The sequence below is a fragment of the Panthera uncia genome (assembly GCF_023721935.1).
Source record: "Panthera uncia isolate 11264 chromosome A1 unlocalized genomic scaffold, Puncia_PCG_1.0 HiC_scaffold_17, whole genome shotgun sequence".
In the NCBI taxonomy this organism is placed as follows: Eukaryota; Metazoa; Chordata; class Mammalia; order Carnivora; family Felidae; genus Panthera; species Panthera uncia.
This window is the reverse complement of record NW_026057577.1, coordinates 50,991,080-51,007,898: the sequence shown is the minus strand read 5'-3', so window position 1 is coordinate 51,007,898 and position 16,819 is coordinate 50,991,080. Positions and strand designations below refer to the sequence as shown.

Here is a 16,819-nt window from a genome sequence, read left to right as displayed (position 1 = left end):
AAGCCAGCCAGGGAGGGGAAGAGGAGGGAGACAGAATCCTAAGCAGGCTCTGCATCTCTGGGCTGTCAGCACAGATCCCAGCGCGGGGCTTGAACTCATGAACTGTGAGATCATGACCTGAGCCAAAACCAAGAGTCGGATGCTTAACCAACTGTGTCACCCAGGTGCCCCAAGTGTGGTAATTTCTAGAGAGGAGGGAGAGCTGTGTATCTGAGTGACAGGTGTGAAGCTTTTTGCCATTCACTCTTTAATTTTGAACAATGTGACCATTAACTAGTAAAAACAAACATCTCTGCATTAAAATTTTAGGGGAGAATGATAATCTAAATTTAAAGTAAAACGAATCTTGGGGCGCCTGGGTGGCTTGGTCGGTTGAGCGTCCGACTTCGACTCAGGTCATGATCTCACGGTCTGTGAGTTCGAGCCCTGCGTCGGGCTCTGTGCTGACAGCTCAGAGCCTGGAGCCTGTTTCAGATTCTGTGTCTCCCTCTCTCTTTGCTCCTCCCCTGTTCATGCTCTCTCTCTGTCTCAAAAATAAATAAACGTTAAAAAAAAAAAATTAAAAAAAAAAAAAAAAAGTAAAACGAATCCTATGTTACAGATATTTAATTATATATAGCTTCATTATTCTATTATTAGAAAAATGTAAAGTTTGTTAATTTTTTAAATTATTTTTTTAAAAGTTTTATTTTTATTTTTAAGAAACAGAGAGTGAGCAGGGAGATAAGGAGACAGAGACAGAGAACCTCAAGTGGGCTCTGTGCTTAAAGCAGAGAGCCTGATGCAGGGCTTGAACTCTCACACGACGAGATCATGACCTGAGCTGAAGTCGGATGCCACCCAGGCGCCCCAAAAGTTTTATCAATTATTATGTAAAAGGAACAATAAATCTATACTATAACAGATGTAAAGTTAATTCTAAGTGGAAATCATGAGCTCCCAAGTTGGTAATAAGGGAAAAACAATGCTTGGAATAAAGGGAAGGGGGAAAAAATTAGTAGGTGTGGTAAACAACCATAACCATTCTTCTTGGTGCGAATGAACTGTTACAGGCTACTGTTTGGGGTATTATTTTGAACTTATTCATACATTTAACATGTAGTTAATCTCTTGGGATGCTGATTTTAATAGAAAAAAACAGACAAATTGAAAGCTACCTTTAAAGGCAGATTTAAAATAGTAAGAAAACCTCAACTTTATTTAGCCCTTTTCAACTTTCAATTCATTAAGAAAATTTTTTCCTTACATTATTTGTTCATACATTATTCCTTTTGCTCCTCATAACCCTACAATTTTGAAATTTTATTCTGACTTTATGTATAAGGAAAAAAAAGATACTCAGAGAAGCTAATTTACCTCAAATCACATGGTTTTGTATGAGCTAGACCTAGTACCCTGGTGTTCTTAACACTGGTGCTACTTTCCATCTGCAATCCCTTAACCTTCAGCCCCTGCCCTCTCTCTCACCTTATCTCTCATCACAGTAATTTAACTTTCCTGCTGTTTATACGCCTCCAAAGGGAAATGACAATTTTGATAATGGTGCAATATTTATTGTACCTATCTATTTAAAACTTTTTTTAACAAACCAAAATTGCATTAAAACATCAATATGCGATTATTTTCCCACCACTCAAAAATTTTAATATGTATTGAAGATTCTGGACCAGAAAATGTGTAAAGATAAGACAGAGAATATCAAAATAACTTATAACAAATTTCTAAAACCTCTCACATATTAAAATTGGTAAGATAAAAATATGATTTACAATACATGTTTGCCATTATGGTATAGATAAGAAAATAGTAACCATACTAAAATTAATTCATCCTACTTATCAAAATTCCTATTATAAGAATGAAAATATTCACCTGTTTATAAATAGGTATTCAAAAGTGTCTTTTGAACAACATTCTTTGGTGTTCATAAAACGGCATATATTATAATATATTTATCATACAGTCTTTTCAGACTATAAATTCATTTTAAACTGGAAATGAAAAAATATAAATTAGATATTGCTATAGAAAGTAGTTACAGGGTAAGTATTTTGATGTCATAGTGCCCAAGTACTTATGGACAAGATTTACCTACTAAACTTTAAAATAACTACCTTTTCTTTGATATTTCTTATCGATCTACATGTTCCAGAACTTAAAAAAAAATTACGTTAGTCTAAAGGCAGAAAATTCAAACATGAATTGACAATTATCTATGATTCTCTCAACTGGCTATTCCACAAAATATGGAGCTAACCGAATAGATGAAAACCCTAGCACTGCGTGGATACCAGCTTGATAAGCAACTTGGAATGGCAGATGCATTACAAGAAATGGAACATTCTACTACAGAGGAAGAAGACAAGTGATCGAATAATATGCACACAACTTGGTAAAATTCTTTACCCTAATAAAGTAATTATTCATTTGCAAATATTACCAAAAGTAAAAAAAATTTATTTTACAGAGTGGTTGGTTTTCAATACATCAATAATGTTTTAATTCCCTATTCTCATTTCAGCTTGTCTCATTTCAGTGGTTGGTTTCTCCTAAATAATTTAGTTTACATTTAAAGTGGCAATACAGCTTTTACATAATGGATTTAAGTTATAATTAGAAACCAGTTTTATATACAGAAAATCCATAAATATAGAACTTTTATTCCTATTTTATCCTAGGGCTATGCAAAAAATTGACTAAAAATTTTTCATTTGGGTCGTTGTAATAAACATGTAAATACATTATTTACAATGGAGATGTTTTCTGAAAGTAAACACACAGAAGTAATTTTGGTCTTCACCAGAATCCATCATTATATGTTCATTTTCGAAGATGATGTAACACATCATGTTCAAATTTTAAGATTCTCATTATACACATAATTCAAGTAATTATTTTACTTGTACAATTAATGCTTCATTCTGTATTTAAATTTCCTTTATGAAAGATTCCTTGATCCATAGCAGGGAACTTTAGAATTTGTCTCAAATACAGCAAAATGTTTCTGTACAATTATGTGCAATTTTCTTCCTTCTGGCAATATTATAAATACCGAGCAATTTAATCTTCACTGTCCATACCCCAGAGGTAATCCTTTAGTTATCTCACATGATGTAAGTACCATCTTTGTAGTATTTCATGGACTCCATTTGTTTGGTCATAGCTAGAACATCATGAAATCCAGTACTTAGGCCAGACATATGTTGAAAGTATGCCTCTTTTTCCACTTGAATTGTTAAATTGTTTACTCCAGCATCTTTAAGTATTCCTGTAACCTGTTATAAAAACCCATACATTTTAAAGCATTTAGATTAGTGCATTTAGTACATATGTCTTAAATAACTGATAGGACATTTTTTTCATAGCCACAGATAGTCAAAGATAATCCCTGGGGCGCCTGGGTGGCTGAGTCAGTTGAATATCTGATTTCGGCTCAGGTCATGATCTCAAAGCTCGTGAGTTTGAGCCCCGCGTTGGGCTCTGTGCTGACAGCTCAGAGTCTGGAGCCTGCTTCATATTCTGTCTCTGTCTCTCTCTCTGCCCCTCCCCTGCCCACGCTCTCTCTCAAATATAAATAAACATTAAAAAAAAAAAAAGATAATCCTCAAAGTAATGTTTATTATTTACTTGGTAAAATGTTAAATATAATCTTTTAGAAGACCTGTAAATTACTGACCTGACATTCCAATTTGAAAAGGAAAACAGCTTTTGTTTTCAATTTGGTATGTTTAGAAAAGGGATATTAAAACTATTTTGATTCTTACCTCCAACCATAGCATATACCTTGCCAACTTTATTGTGATTATTATTAATCTAGAGCTATATTTATAATAATTTCTAGATAACCTATTGGGAACCAAGGTGGATCACAAGTGATATTTTAACATTACCTTAAGCTTGTGCTCTAAATATTAAAACTTAATTTTTACCATTTTTGGGCAGAAAACAAATCTAGATGTAAAAAATAAGTTATATTATCTTTAGACAGCCAAAAGATTGATGTTTTTGAATAGTCAAATGATTACTGAACTGTGTAATTTATGATGTGTGCAAATTTATGCATGAATTAACTCAACTGAAATTACTTTAAAAAGAAAAGCTGATCACCTGCTGTACTATTCTTTGCTCCAGCACATCGGATGCCACCTGTATATGAACTGTTCCTGCCACAACACTGGCTGAATGACGCCAAAAATGAGGGTCTCGGTATGATATTAATCCTTCAATTTTCTGTATCTGTAAGATAAAAAAAGAGGTGATATAAATGGACATAAAGCCTAATTTATTTAACACAAAGCAACCTTTTTGGTCCAGGAACCAGATGATTAAGTGTCTGACTCTCGATTTCGGCTCACGTCATGATCTCAAGGTTCGTGGGATCGATCCCCACATCAGGCTCTGTGCTGACAAGTGTGGAGCCTGCTTGGGATCCTCTCTCTCCCTCTCTTAAGAAGAAAAAAAAAGATAATAAGGAGAGCAAGGAAGTGAGAAAGGAAAGGGACAACTTGCTTGAAGTAAAATATTTCCAACAGAGTGATGCCAAGGAAGACAGCTCTGAATGGGAAGTGAATAATAGTTGCACACCCATTTTCCCTTCTTGAAGAGGTACTTTACCAATGCTAAACTTTGGTATACATTCAATGGACTAAATGGTTTCCTCGTGTTGATACATACATTCACATATTATTTAGTATAGAAACATGTTCAAAAGATATCCTTTATGCTTAGTAATGGAGAACTGGTTAAAAACAGACAACACACATAATGTAATAGGACACTGTCATCAAAGATGTATTAAAGGTATTTATCAATATGACATAATTAAATGGGGAAAAATTTACAAAGTAGCACAAAATAGTTTTTTGCCATGTTCAAAATACCTAAAATATAGAAAAACAATTTTTAAAAGTGCTTCTTTCCAGGGGCACCTGGCTGGCTCAGTTGGTAGAGCATGCAACTCTTTTTTTTTTTCTTTTTAAATGTTTATTTTATTTTTAGAGAGAGTGAGAGACAGAGCGTGAACAGGGGAGGGACAGAGAGAGAAGGAGACACACAATCAGAAGCAGGCTCCAGGCTCCGAGCTGTCAGCACAGAGCCTGACGTGGGGCTTGAACTCACAAACGGTGAGATCATGATCTGAGCCGAAGTCGGACACTTAACCACCTGAGCCACCCAGGTGCCCCTCTTTTTTTTTTTTTAATATATTTTTTTAATTTACTTATTTTGAGAGAGACACAGACAGCACAAATGGGGAGGGGGAGAGAGAGAGAGAGAGAGAGAGAGAGAGAGAGAGAGAGAGAGAGAGAGAGAGAACCCAAGCAGGCTCTGTGCTGTCAGCTTAGAATCCGATGTGGGGCTCGAACTCCTGAAACGTGAGATCATGACCTGAGCTAAAACCAAGAGTTGGACGTTTAACCAACTGAGCCACCCAGGAACCCCTAGAGCATGCAACTCTTGATCATGAGTTTGAGCTCCACATTGGTGGCAGAGATTACTAAAATAAAATAAAATAAAATAAAATATAAAGAGGTTTCTTTCTAGGTGGTAGAATTATATGTGATTTTGTGTGTGTGTACTTTTCTGTATTTTGAAGTTTTCCTTTTCCCATAATGGACATACATTATTTTTGAAATAAAACTTTTTTTCACTTTTAGAAGAATGTAGTATTCACTAATAACAAGGTGAGGGTACTACTAATTTTATTTATGAAAACAGTGGGTTAAGATGCTATTCCTTTAATATTCAAGATGCCAACTTTTCATCAGCAGATCTTGATTTAATGTGATATGGCAAGGGTGCCTGGTTGGCTCAGTTGGTAGAGCATGTGACTCTTATCTTGAGTGAGTTTGAGCCCCACAATGGGTGAGGTTTACTTTAAAAGAAAATATGACATGGCAAACTACAAGCTGAAAAAAATTTCTTTTGTATTTGTTTTCTCTGTGAATTGTTGATTTATATTCTAGTCCCATTTTCTTACAAGACTTTCTTTTTTAAACAAATTTGTTTTATAAAAATATTTTTTTATTTTTAAGAGAGAGAGAGAGAGAGAGAGAGAGAGAGAGAGAGAATGAATAAGAATGAGAGGGGTAAGGGCAGATAGAGGGAGACACAGAATCTGAAGCAGGCTCTAGGCTCTGAACTGTCAGCACAGAACCTGATATGGAGCTCAAACTCACGAACTGTGAGATCGTGACCTGAGTTGAAGCTGGTGCTCAACCCACTGAGCCACCCAGGCGCCTCAAGACTCTCTTGATTTTTTTAATTTTTAATTTTTTAGTGTTTATTTATTTTTTGAGAGAGACAGAATGTGAGTAGGGGAGGGGCAGAGAGAGAGGGAGTCATAGAATCTGAAGCAGGCTCCAGGCTCCAAGCTGAATGTAGGACTTGAACCCATAAGCTGTGAGATCATGACCTGAGATGAAGTCAGCCGCCCAACCAACTGAGCCACCCAGGCGCCCCAAGACTCTCTTAATTTAAAAAATTATGCACAGTAAGTCTCTGGTTGCTTATACGTGCTGCAAATATTTTTCTCTTGTCTGCCTTCTGTATTTATTTGTTAATGGAGTCTTTTGCCAATCAACAATTTTTAACTGCTTCAATCTATAGATTTTTTCTGTCCTTTTTTGGCTTCTGGTTTCAATTTAAGCTTATTAAAAAGGCTTTCTCTACCTCTGTAGCTCTGAAAGTATTCTTCTATTTTATTTTAGTACCTTCATTATTTTTTATCTTTTACATATCTAGTACATTGGAAATACATTTTGATATTTGGTGGTAAAGAGATACAGCTTTTTATTTATTTTTTTTAATTATTATTTTTTTTTAATGTTTATTTATTTTTGAGACAGAGAGAGACAAAGCATGAACAGGGGAGGGGCAGAGAGAGAGGGAGACACAGAATCGGAAGCAGGCTCCAGGCTCTGAGCCATCAGCCCAGAGCCTGATGCGGGGCTCGAACTCACGGACCGCGAGATCGTGACCTGAGCCGAAGTCGGACGCTCAACCGACTGAGCCACCCAGGCGCCCCAAGATACAGCTTTTTATATTCCACTAAGTAGAAGTATTAATTAGGTCCACCCTTTCTCCCCACTGATCTAAAATGCCAAGCTTTGCTACATACTGAATTCCATAAATTCCTGGGTCTGTTTCTGGACCACCAATTTAAAAAAAATTGATTTATGTGTTTACTGTTGTGCAAAAACAAAACTATTATTTGTGTTGGATAATTCCGTAACTTTAAAATCACCAAACAGCATCCTATTAGTTAATTCTGTAATTTATGGGTTTTTTTTGTTATTCTCAAGCATTAACTCTTCCAAATAAGCTTCCAAGTAATACTGGATAACAAAATAAAACAAACAAAAGGAAAAAAAACCAAAAATCCCAAGGAAAGGCAACTGCACTGAGATTTAAATAAAAGAAATGCAACCTCTTTACAATACTGTTTCCTATCCAAGAAAAATCTCTCCATTTATTCAGTACTTATTTTTATGTCCTTTAAATAAGACTGTATTTTCTTCATTCATATTTTTCACATTCCTAGTTGGGTCAACTTACTCAATTTCAAATGCTATTTTAAAAGGAAAAAATAGGGGCACCAGGGTGGCTCAGTCGGTGTTCATTTTCAGCTCAGGTCATGATCTCACCATTTGTGAGTTTGAGCCCCACATTGGGCTCTCTGCTGTCAGGGCAGACCCCACTTTGAATCCTCTCTCTCCCTCTCTCTGCCCCTCCACCCGTTTGCATGTGTGCACATGCTCTCTCTCAAAAATAAAACAAAACATTAAAAAATAACAATAAAAGGAAAAAATATAGTAAAGAAATTACACACAGTACCTTTTCTAAAGCAACATGTAGTTCTTTTTCACATTCTGGTGGCAATCTCAAAAGTAGAACCTGACAGGCATCTTTAATCAGTGGAACAACACTGAGAAATATTAATACGGCAATAAAAAGAGAACAGAGGGGATCAGCAATGAACCATCCAAACTGCTCTATGAGAACTGTGGATACGATCACACCAATACTGCCAAGCGTGTCTGCCAAAACATGTAGAAACACACCTGCAAGTAAAACACATGAAAACATTAAAAATGAAAGCACATCTAATTTAGTTCTTTTATCCATTTTATAAACAATACTGGGTATCTACTATGCACCAGAAATTCTGCTAGGGGATGGTACTTAAAAAAAAAAACAACAAAAACAAGGGCACTGCTCTCAAACAATTCACAGCCCAGTGGTAAAGGGAAAAATGTAGGCAACAGTAAGACAGAGTGTTAAGTTTTATGATGGTGTGGTTTTCCTAGAAATCACACATGAGCCAAGTTTTGACATTACGCAAATTACTTCTATTAAACCATCAGAATATATAATTTAACACAGTAAGTGATAAAAATTCCCCCATGTATATTTATAATACAATAAAAATTTCCTGGTTCTTTTGTAGTGAAAGTTCATAATGACACACTCAGTGTTCCCGTTCCAAATAATATTTATGCAAATGTCACAGGAAAAGGACTCTGTAATAATCTGTTTAAAAATTGACATTTATGAACCAATGTGAGCATTTTCTACAACAGATGACTTTATTTCTTTATTTTTTAGCCACAGATTGTTTTACAAAAATAAAGCTGTACCAGAAGCCTAATACTTCATACAAGTAAGACAGTGTCAATTCAGAACACAATTGAAAGGTAGGACAATATTTGGCAAGGACTCACCCCTCATGTTAGCATTCATGCCTCTGCCTGCAGATCCGTGGCTGTGACCATGCCCGTGGTCACTGTGTCCATGCATATGGTGGGAATGGCTGTGATCAGATGAATGACAGCTTCCCTGAGAAGCTCCATGGTTATGGTTATGGGCATGGCTAAAGGCACAGATACCAATAAGGTTTACTATCAGCCCTCCAACTGAGACTGGCTAGTAAAAGGAGAAAAGAAAACCTTTAATTTGTAGTTAAAAAAAATAAATTTGTTACTTAAAAGTTACTACAGATCTAAATGTTTTTCTGTTTATGGTTTTAAAAGTATTTATGGTAAAACCTCACAAAGTTCAATAAGGAAATTCAGAAGTTTAATTTACTTATTAATGTAGTTTTGTTAGGAAATCCAAAATTTTTAAAAATCGGATTTTTGAGTATTTTAGAAGAAACATTTTTAACTTCCAAAAACCAAAGTTTTGGCAAGTAGAAGGATTTGGACTTGCTTTAAGCAAGTGATTAAGAATAATATGCACCTGGTTCATGGTTTATGAATAAATAAATTATGCTAAAGTTTTGTTTTATTTATTTAAATAGAGTTTGAAAGTACTGCTTAAGTATACACTGTAGTTGAAATCTCATTTATATTACTAGGTAAATTTCAGTTTGTAAGGCAATGATTATAATTTACTAACTAGTAGACTCCAAATACATACAGTCTTATTGTGTCTTAAATACAGTAAAATTTGCCAAAGTAAAAAAAAAAAAGTATAATGGAAAAGCAAAGATATAAATGGCATTGTCTGGATTTAATAATGCCACAACAACATCCTAAAGGATACATAAAGTTACTTATCCTTGATTATCCTTACAAAATGATTTTGGGTAACAGTTAAGGGTGTTACTTAATTTATGTACGTCTACAATTTCTCCTTCAGAGGAATTCATTTGATTTATAAAAAGAATATATAAAAATAATGGGTACAGATAATTGTAATCAATTTCCAAAGGATGTAAGAGAAGAGATTTACTTTAGTAATCATATATGGAAACTATCTATTTCTTATTGTGGCTCATTTGTTGGTCAGACTTTAAAATTTTAGTTAGCTTTATGAGCTTGAAGATGGTTACTGAACTTTGAATTAAATCAAATACTGCATAAAGAGATCCCCATCATCTCAACTACTTGTCCTCTAATGATAAATACTTCATTTGTATAGATTTCACCAGAAAAAAAAAAAAAAACATAGAAAGTATAATCCCCCTTATAATTCTAACCCTGAGTTAGTCACTAAGAGAATAGTGTACACTCTATGCATGTACTAAAATACATACATCAATCCCCTTTTCAACCAATAATAGCATCATGTTATAATACCGCTTTGGAAAATTTTTTTAACTTAGTACAGCTTACAAATATTTTTCATGCCTGTATATACAGATGTGCCTCATTTTTCTTACTGGCCACCTAGCTTTCTATAAACAACAGCTTTATTTAATTAGTCTTTTTATTGATTTTTTTTTGCCATAACGAACAATGGCACAATGAATCATGCACCTTTACACACCTGTGCAAGTATTTCTGTAATAAATATTAAAGGTTAAAGGATGTGAGCATTTAAAATTCAAAACATATTTCCAAACTGTAATCCAAAGCATTTTACTAACATATACTTCCACCAACCAGATTCATAACTACAAGCCAGGTGCTAGAATTTAACACTTAATAATAAACCATTCAGGTCCCCGAGATACTTCACTTACATCTTTAATTGTGGAAGAATGACAAAGGAGTTAACTCAATGTTGCTTAAAAAAAAAAAAAAAAAAAAAGCAAGATATAATGCGAATAGTGAGAAAGGGAAATCTAAGAAACTGAGGAAGGAAGACAGGAGTTAAGGGAAAATCTCTCACTTGAGACACACAAGCAAAGTCTTGAGGAAGGTGGAAAGGTAGATGTGAGGGAAGGGCATGCCAGCTTCAAGAAACAGCGCATATAAAGGTATGGCAATACAGGGAGAACATTAAAAATTTCTAACAGTAAATAATCTATAAGATAAAGCCTTTAAAATGATAGTATTTTTCTGATTCGCTAACATTTTGCAAATTTCCTCAGGTATTTAAAAACACATCTTGGGGCACCTGGGTGACTCGCAAGTGTTGAACTTTTGATTTTGGCTCAGGTCATATGTCGCGGTTTGTGAGATCAAGCCGCACGTAGGGCTCTGCTCTGACAGCCAGAGCCTGCTTGCAATTTTCTTTCTTCCTCTCTTTCTGCCCCTCCCCCATCCATGCTTGCTCCCTTTCAAAATAAATAAACATTAAAAAAAAAAAAATAAAAGCACATCTTCATACAAAAACACTGCATAAGTCAGAAAGATAGCTGTTATGTATTAGAATGTCATCTAATATTCTGACTGCTAACATATGAGAGAAAAGGATTAATTTCTAAGAGTCAGCAGTGTAAATGTAAATACAGGGTCAAGAGCTTATGTTAATTTAAATTATAAAAATAAAGTAAAACCTTCCTACATCATTAATTACAGGTAGTTAAACTTTAGCATGGAAAAAGCTAAAGGGGTTATGAGTAGAAAATCAAACAGGAAAAAAAGAGACTTACTGTTAACATGTGTGTGTCTAATTCCGGAGGATCAATTAATCTAGCCACTGACTCCATAAACACAAAAAAAGCTATTACCATTAGAAAAAGTCCATTAATAAATCCAGAGAGAATTTCTATTCGGCCATACCTATAAATGTAAAAAATATTTTTAGAAAGGAAAATGACAAATATTTTTATTTTATTTTTATTTATTTAAATTTTTAATGTTTATTTATTTTTGAGAGAGACAGAGTGCAAGCAGAGGAGGGGCTGAGAGAGAGGGAGACACAGAATCCAAAGCAGGCTCCAGGTTCCGAGCCATCAGCACAGGGCCCGATGTGGGGCTCGAACTCACAAATGGTTGGATCATGACCTCAGCCAAAGTAGGCCGCTCAACCCACCCAGACGCCCCTACAAATATTTTTAAAGCATAAACATTATTATGTTACAAAAGAGGATATATAAGTCTAGATCTTCAATTATGTACATAATTAGTAAGACTAGAAAATTATCGAGATTTTAAACACCACACCAATGCTGAGTCTTTCTGTACAAAAGTTTGTTAAAATTTTAAATATTTATCAAAGTCCTTCTTCAATGTTCTCTCTTATACAAGGCCTTGCCTAATTTATTAGCAAGAAGTTACTTCTCTCTCCTTTAAGCCTTTGATGGGCTCTGTACCTCTGTCACAACACACAGATTCTGCTTTGTACCAAAATTATTTGTATCTTTGGCCCCTCTGTCTTTCAGAATATAAACAGTTGAAAATAGCTGAATTTATCAATCTATTTAGGGTCTTATCAAAATTCATCATATACATCAGGGATTCTAGTATTTGTTGAAATGAATTCAGTTGAAATGAATTCAGTTAATGAAAGGGCATTTCATGCATAGCCACTTCAAAGTTTGAATACTGTTTATAACAGCAAAGATGTGAATGACCATGCACATTCCATTGTCTCAAAGAAACTGTTAGGCAAAGAGCTCAAAATCTAACTAAGTTTTGCTACCTCCATGTAAGATGGATTTGGCAGAGAGTAAATCTTGAGCTCACTGCCATTCAGTATCATGCTTGGTTTATTTCCTCTTACTTAATTCAAATTAAAGAAAAATAAAGCTCTGAAAAATTATTTGTATTAAAAGTAATACAATTGTATTTTCTGGGGTGCCTGGGTGGCTCAGTGCATGGGGGGGGGCAACTCTTGATTTCATCAGGCTCTGTGCTAACAGCATGGAGACTGCTTGGGATTCTCTCTCTCCCCCTCTCTCTGCCCCTCCTCCACTCACGCACACATGCATATTCTCTCTCCCTTTCAAAATAAATTAAAAAAAATTTTTTTTTAAATTTTATTTCCTGGGGCGCCTGGGTGGCGCAGTCGGTTGAGCGTCCGACTTCAGCCAGGTCACGATCTCGCGGTCCGTGAGTTCGAGCCCCGCGTCAGGCTCTGGGCTGATGGCTCGGAGCCTGGAGCCTGTTTCCGATTCTGTGTCTCCCTCTCTCTCTGCCCCTCCCCTGTTCATGCTCTGTCTCTCTCTGTCCCAAAAATAAAATAAAATAAAAAAATTTTATTTCCTAAGATGGAACTTGCCCTGAGAATTTTTTCATTTTGTTACATCACCTTGATGGTCAAGGTACCTACCCATAGGAGAAAATCCGAGTTGCTTTCCATCTACTCATCAGGGCTGCAAAAAGTCCCATGACCAAAGCAGAGCAGTCAAAGAGCATGTGAAATCCATCTGAGATCAGACCCAGACTATTGGTCAACACTCCATAGAATAATTCCACAAAGGTAAAAAGCTAAAATAGGTTTAAAGACAAATAGGGGAGGAATGTGTTGGGAAATACTGTTTCAATAGATTTATCAGAATGCAATCACGACAATTTTAACCGTTTATTACACAAACCTTACTTGATGATATAACTGATATTTTATTTCATTTCATATAAACTGTTAAGATACTAAATCAGATAGGTTCATCTTATACATCATTTAAAAGGAGACAGTTTCATTTATATGACTGTAGAACTCAATAAACTAGGCTACAAAATGTTAGCACTGTGGTCTGTAGTGAGATCCTGTAAACAGTAGATAAAAATCTTTACAGGATACTATATTTACTGATTTGAAATAGTACACTAAACTGATGCAACTAAAATGCCTCAAAAGTTGCATAAATAGTCTGAATATGATCCTGTAATCTTCCTATTACTTAGAGAAAATATAGTTTTAGCCCCTGATGATCAGAAATTTTGGTAATTACTAAAATTCTACCAGAAATATCAAAATTAAAAGATTAAACTTTTTAAGGTATGTCAGTAATATTTAAAAATCTTACCAGATTCAAGCACAAGAAGTAAAAGATCTGCCTAGAGTCATTTTCCTCAAGAATTTGTTTTAGTGATTCCTTAATAAACCTAGGGATCGATTGGGAGCTATGCTGAAAAGCATCACCCATGAAGTTATAAAGAGGTGTTCCTTCAGGAGAATATCCAATTAGAGTGCCTTTCTGTCCTCTCTTAGAAGGAGATGATAAGATGTTGGCAGCTAAAAAAAGGAAAAAAAACCCATGAACATTATAAAAGCTTTAAAAGCTTAAGCTACCAAACCAACACCGTACCCGTCAGCACTAAATGCAAGCACTGAACAAATTCCCAAATTAAGTAAATGACTTCAACACCAGAATCCATAAGATGAAATTTCCTAAGGGGAAAAGTGCTCACACAAAATGAAGAATATAGCGCTCACTACCACTCCTCCGGACAGGACGTGTTCAGTGCTCTCCTGGTGTGCTGCTCTGTTCATAGCTCGAAGCTGGTCTGTTATCGGATGTGTCCAAAAGTTTCCAAAAAGTAAAGCACTAATAAAAATGGGAAAGGATCCATAGCGGGCACATTTGCAAGCTTCCATTTTGACTGAACAAACAGAATCGACATAGAAATCCAGGATCATGACAAAAAAGATAACTGTTGTGAAAGGCATAATGAGAGAAAACCAAGACTCGACTTTACTCTAGGAATTAAACAGAGAAGAAAAAAAGAAATTGTCAGTACTGCACAGGTATAAAGTTCATATCTTATGTTTTAGTTAATCGCTTTATATATAAACAAATACTGTGATTAAATATGATTCATAAAATGCCAAAATATAAGAGATATAAAATATTACTGCATTTTCCTAGTAGTCCCCAAAGTATTAAAGAACAAAAGCATTATGGTTTAATAATTTTATAAATACTAAGTGATCCACAATCCTTGTGTATAAGTAACACATGGTTAAGTATTAAAATGTGTCTTTTTTTTAAAATAAATTTTTTTTTTTTGGAACCGTGATGCTTTCCAAGGCACGGGACCCTCTCTCGGGGCAAACCCATTCCAGGGCGCCCTGCCCTTCACAAAGAAAAGAGAACTCTCCCCGGGGCTCCTGCCGGCTTCTCCGGGATCAGTTGCGTTACCACACTTAAAATAAATTTTTTAAGTTTATTTATTTTGAGAGAGATACAGAGAGTGCTAGCTGGGGAAGAGCAGAGAGAGAGAGAGAGAGAGAGAGAGAGAGAGAGAGAAAGAGAGAGAGAGGGAGAGGGAGAAGGGGAGGGAGAGGGAGAGAACCAAGCAGGCTCCACAGGGTCAGTGCAGAGCCTAAACAGGGCTTGAACCCACAAAACCCCAAGATCATGACCTGAGCAAAAATCAAGAGTCAAACGCTCAACTGACTGAGCCACCCAGGCACCGTGTCTTTTTTTTTTTTTTTTTTAATGTTTATTTATTTTATTTTGAGAGAGAGAGAATGAGCACACATGTGCATACACGTGAGTGGGAGACGGGCAGAAAGCGAAAGGGACAGAGAATCCAAGCAGGCTTCCCTTTCAGCATGGAGCCCAACATGGGGCTTGATCTCACGACCCTGGGATCAGGACCTGAGCCGATATCCTGAGTTGGATGCTTAACTGAGTCACCCAGGTACCTCCTAAATTATGTCTTTAACTGATTCTTTTGAGCTACAGGAATGGGAGGGATATATATATCTAATAGTACTTGATTTGTATTTTCTATAAGCAATAAAAATTCCAAAAATTTTTCAAAAATTATGAAAAAAAGCATAACTTACAACACTTGTAAGTTCGAAGTGAAATAAAATACAATGTACTGAAATGAACTAAAATTTATAAGTAACAGCAATTCATTTTACTTATTACCAATACATTCCTGCTCTTACCTCAGTTGTCACAGAAAGAACAATGACCCATGGACATAAGAGAAGCACAGAAACAAGATGGGATAAAGCTTGAAGACGCTTGGCTCCACCAACATCTATAGAGAGTTTTCTGGATGCTGTATGAAAACCAACTTTACAACACAAAGCCAGTACTAGCAATAATACTCCACCCTATAAATAAAATTACATAAGTTTCATTAGAAACACACGGTTCACTCAATCCTTCAATACACAGTATTGGAAGAAATGGAACTATTATGTTTTTTCCATATCCTAAATTACCGAACTACTTAAATGTCAGGCAGTACTGTAAATTACTGATAACTTACTTTAATGCACTTTTAAAGTTACAGTTGTGGTAACTTTTTAAAATCTCTTGATTATGTTAGGAACACAGAAAAGAACATACCTTGTGATCTGCCACACCTAAGAAGGCAATGGCTGTGTAAAGCATGTGAGTTAGAGCGCTGTCATGATGTCCTTCAGCTAAGTGAGTTGCAGTAAAGGAAGAAAAACCCCAAATATTAACTCTTTGAATTCTGAAGTCCTCCTAAAATTTTAGCTACATTATTTTGGGTTGACTAGAGACTAGTTTGGGAACCCCAAACCTGACTACCTGCAACAATATATTGCCCTTAACAACAAAACAATTAAACATTTAATTTTGGGACATAATTTATAAATTGGAATGGCTTGTATTTTTGTTGTCTCCAAAACAATTATAATAGTGCTTGAGATACAGCTGTTAAATTTCAGGAGTTAACCTTCAAAAGTATATGCATGCATACTATGAGTAGGGCAAAGGGACAAGACCAAGGAACATTTTGGACCATTCCTACCAAGGAATTAAGGTTGCTCTTTCAGAACAAGAGGTCGAATCAATCCTAAATCTATTTCTAAATCACTGACCACGTAAGCCTCAGTAAAGCAGCAAGTATAAAGGGTTGGTGGGGCGGAGACATATCATAAGCAATATGGAGTTTTGCAGTCATGCCACCCTCTTTCAGTCTAAGAAAGTAAATTGTTATTTAAGTAACAGGCTCTAGAACAGTATCAGTAACCAGAAGAATTAAAACTGGTGTTCCAAGTTCTGCTAAATGGAGCGGACAAAGGGGTATGGACAGGAAGGAACAAGGCATGTCTGTTTGTAGAGGAAAAGGGGTATACTTATTTGACTGGAAAGTTGGGGTTATAGAAGAGTAGAAGCTGAACTGGAAATAACAGTTTAGATCAAGAGAGTGATTACCAGGTTAAGGAATTTCAACTTTTTCTTTTCGGCAAGAAGATGCCAAAGATTTTTCAT

General features: G+C 35.5%; 1 protein-coding gene across 1 annotated transcript in view; it reads right to left on the bottom strand.

Moving 5' to 3' along the window:
• Nucleotides 1-712: 712 nt before the first annotated feature.
• The window catches only part of SLC30A5 (solute carrier family 30 member 5), a 37,159-nt gene continuing 21,052 nt past the window's right edge, over nt 713-16,819 (bottom strand). Inside the window, exons 7-16 of the mRNA XM_049649559.1 lie at nt 15,926-16,002; nt 15,517-15,687; nt 14,025-14,313; nt 13,640-13,848; nt 12,943-13,100; nt 11,321-11,450; nt 8,721-8,922; nt 7,834-8,060; nt 4,108-4,236; nt 713-3,275 (exon numbers count right to left, since the gene is read on the bottom strand). Of these exons, the coding sequence (XP_049505516.1) occupies nt 3,105-3,275; nt 4,108-4,236; nt 7,834-8,060; nt 8,721-8,922; nt 11,321-11,450; nt 12,943-13,100; nt 13,640-13,848; nt 14,025-14,313; nt 15,517-15,687; nt 15,926-16,002 (1,763 nt within the window). The 3' untranslated portion in view covers nt 713-3,104. The remainder of the gene's footprint in view (nt 3,276-4,107; nt 4,237-7,833; nt 8,061-8,720; nt 8,923-11,320; nt 11,451-12,942; nt 13,101-13,639; nt 13,849-14,024; nt 14,314-15,516; nt 15,688-15,925; nt 16,003-16,819) is intronic.